This window comes from Austrofundulus limnaeus, unplaced genomic scaffold (assembly GCF_001266775.1).
Source record: "Austrofundulus limnaeus strain Quisiro unplaced genomic scaffold, Austrofundulus_limnaeus-1.0 Scaffold264, whole genome shotgun sequence".
Classification (NCBI taxonomy): domain Eukaryota; kingdom Metazoa; phylum Chordata; class Actinopteri; order Cyprinodontiformes; family Rivulidae; genus Austrofundulus; species Austrofundulus limnaeus.
The window spans coordinates 407,613-411,174 of record NW_013952666.1 but is presented as its reverse complement, the minus strand read 5'-3'; the positions used below and the strand labels follow the sequence as shown (position 1 = coordinate 411,174).

General features: G+C 32.4%; 1 protein-coding gene across 1 annotated transcript in view; it reads left to right on the top strand.

Moving 5' to 3' along the window:
- obsl1a (obscurin like cytoskeletal adaptor 1a) overlaps positions 1 to 3,562 on the top strand; it is a gene marked incomplete at its 5' end in the record, with an annotated part of 15,617 nt that overhangs the window by 9,850 nt on the left and 2,205 nt on the right. The window contains 3 exon segments of the mRNA XM_014020714.1: positions 456 to 568; positions 651 to 804; positions 2,551 to 2,712. Of these exon segments, the coding sequence (XP_013876168.1) occupies positions 456 to 568; positions 651 to 804; positions 2,551 to 2,712 (429 nt within the window).

Below are 3,562 nucleotides of genomic sequence, written 5' to 3'. Positions count from 1 at the left end.
CTCCTCAGCATGGCTTCCTAAAAACACTGCAGGATTTCTCAAACATGCATGAATGAGTCAAACCAAGGCTTTGGGCATGTTTTTAATGAGAGTATAACATTATAACATGATATAAAACTAAAAAAATTGGTTTTACATGATATTGCCTCTGTAAAATTTTGTCCAACACTGATCGAGGAATAAAAATAATCTACTGGAGGCCTCTTTTGTACGTAAACATACTATAATGCTAATGGTTAGATCAAATATATGACCTATATCAGTAATTTAATCATAACAATTTTTAAATTTAACATAAGTTATCTAAGACTTAGCACTGAGCACTTTTTATCGCCCTGCTGCTGAAAAGTGCTATACTGTATAAATAAAATTTTAGATGTTATAGTGTGACAGGGCCTTTAGTTAAGTATTTGTATGCTTTACTAACTGAATATTTGGATTAACTAAACTTGCAGAAACACCTGTGTCTATCTTGAAACCGCTAACTGATGTTCGTGTGGAGGAAGAATTTCCTGCCACTCTGGAGTGTGAATTCTCCAGACAAATTGTGGAAGTCAAATGGTTTAAGGTAAAGCACACGTCAACATGCTCTTGTTTGTTTTTGCACTCCAAGCACAAAATAAAATCCTTATATTTCCTCCATAAATCAGAACGGGGTCGAGCTGAAGCCAGGAAAGAACTGTCGGATCTACTCTACGGGTCGAAAGCGGTTCTGCCAGATTCTTCAGTGTACCCGGGCAGATTCTGGTGTCTACAAATGTGACACGGGGGAAATCAATACTTCCTGTTCTCTGGAAGTTTATGGTAATTTCTAAACACACACTTTCACAATAAATATTAAATTAATGCTTTAAAACATGTGCCAAACAGCAGACTGTACTGGACTTCCTGATGACATCACTTTAAAGAGACCAATAGAATTGAGTTCATTAAAGTCACGCTGGTACACAAAACTAGCTTGCTGCCACACTATGTGATAAATCAACAAATTTCAAGAAACTACTCATCATTTTGAAGCTTTTCAGAAGAAGAATTTGAAAATAAGAAATGAATATTAAGAAAACTCCTAATTCTGACAGCATGGGTTACATTTGCAAGACAAAAGAGGATTCTCACTCAGATACAAAAATAAAACCAAAAAGACAAATCACAATTAATGATACAAAACATGTTGTCAAACCCAAGGCCCATGGGCCAAATCTCACCCTCGTTACCATTTATTTATGGGGTGCCGTTTGTAAAGTTACACAGTCAGAAATTACCACCAATATTTTTGTTTTATTTAGCCTTTTAAAAGAGAAAAAGTACAGATTTATTTTTCAAAGTCAGTTTTTCACCATATGATTCGGTGAACATATGATTTATAATAAATGTCATAGTTTATAAACTAAATATTTAACTTACAAATAAAATATTTATTTAACAAGTTAAATATTTAACTTGTAACTTAAATATTTAGTTTCGAGCTAAATACTTAGCTTGAAACTTAAATATTTAGCTAGCGACCTAAATATTTAACTTAAATATTTGGCTAGCAAATTCAACATTTGGCTTGCAACTTAAATATTTAGCTAGCAAGATAAATATTTAGCTAGCTACCTAAATATTTAAGTTGCAACCTAAATATTTAGGTAGCTAGCTAAATATTTAAGTTACATATTTAGGTAGCTAGCTAAATATTTAAGTTGAAAGCTAAATATTTTGCTCAAAACTAAATATTTATGTAAGTCCCAAGTTAAATATTTAGCTTCTTAACTAAATATTTAATTTGTAAGTTGAATATTTAGTTTATAANGTTAAATATTTAGTTTATAAACTATGACATTTATAAATGTATGAATCATATGGTGAAAAACTGACTGAAAAATAAATCTGTTCTTTTTCTCTTATAAAAAGCTAAATAAAGCAAGAATATTGGTGGTAATTTTTGACTGTGTAACTTTACAAACGGCACCACATAATTTGTACTCAAAAAGGTAATGCTTTAATTGTGAAATTGTTTTATAGTTTCTCTCTTTGTTGCTGTATTTTTGTAACTGTGGGTTGCTTCTTAACTCTACCCAGGACTGCTGGCCAACTTCAAGCCAAAAAAAAAGGGGTTTAATTAAAGAAAAATTAATAATAACGTGGAAAGAGCAACAGAGAATCAACTTGATGTTTTTCTGTATTCTTTTTTATTATTATTATTTTAACATCAAACAATTGGATTGTTAGTGAGGGTTTTCTGTTTTTACCTGATTTGCTGGATTGTGATAAAATGTATCTCTAAAGACACATCATTAGTGTTGCTTTCTTAACATTTTTTTTGACAAAACATGATTTGGAATAGGCATTTACTATTTATATATAAATAACTTGTTACATAACCTTTTTATTCAATAACTGAGTTTGAGCCTCATACTTTAAAGAGAAACATTTTGAATGCATGTTTTAACTGAACTCAGTGTTGAGCAACTTACCAATGAAGCAAACAGAAACCAGTTTATACTATGTGTCCATCTAGTGGTCAATGTGAAGAAATCTTCTTTGGATTTTCTCTCCTACCTTCAGAGCACGAGCTGGAGATGGTGCAGGATCTAGAAGATCTTTACATCCAGGAAGAACAGAATGCTGTCTTCATGTGTGAGGTTTCTCTGGAGGATGTGACTGGGGAGTGGTACAAGGATGGTCACAAGATCCGGCCCAGCAGCACCACAAAGATCCGTACTGAAGGTCAGGAACGGGACTCGTGTGTGGCCTAACAGAACTGGAAAAACATACAGCTGTCATTAATTTCAGTCTAGCTGTGTGTTAGTGTGTGGCACTTAGGTCTGCACAATATATCACAAATATATTGTTTACAATCAGTGTGTGTGCTTGGAGTGTAATAACTGTAGACTAATATGTTTTTGAGGAGTTTTGAAGTTGTATTTTTCACGCTAATGTAATACGCAGCCAGTAGGACAGAGTCTCACAGCAGCAACACTCACACCAGACACAAATGACATTTTCACAAAGCTAAAGATCACATAGTAGGACGTACAAACAGAGTTGTAAAGTAACCAAGTACAAAAATTTCTTAACTGTACTTAAGTAGAATTTTGGGGTATCTGTACTTTACTTGAGTAACTATTTTTCAGCCTAATTTTTACTTCTACTTCTTACATTTTCACACAATTATCTGTACTTTCTACCCTTAAAAAGGCAAGAAGTAGAAAGTTGTTACTTTTAGTTCATTTTTGCTTGTTTTCATTCCAGCTTCTTATTGTAAAAAATAAGTACTATCCATATAAACTGTGCCTCCTAGATAGAGTGAATTTAACTGTGGTTGAATGAGAAATATACATATATAAAATTCTGATTCAGTATTAGTTTGTACACATAATCATTAAAATAAAGGACTGTACTTAAGAAGTATTTGTATTTCATGAATTATATTTTTTGCATTTGGTTGCAGCCCTCAGATTTTCATTTTGGGGAAAAGCTTTGTGCAGCCTTGATAAATATATATAAACTGAAACAGCTGGACTAGTGCATCCTAAATTTAACATATGTACATTCATTTTTTAATACGATATATCAT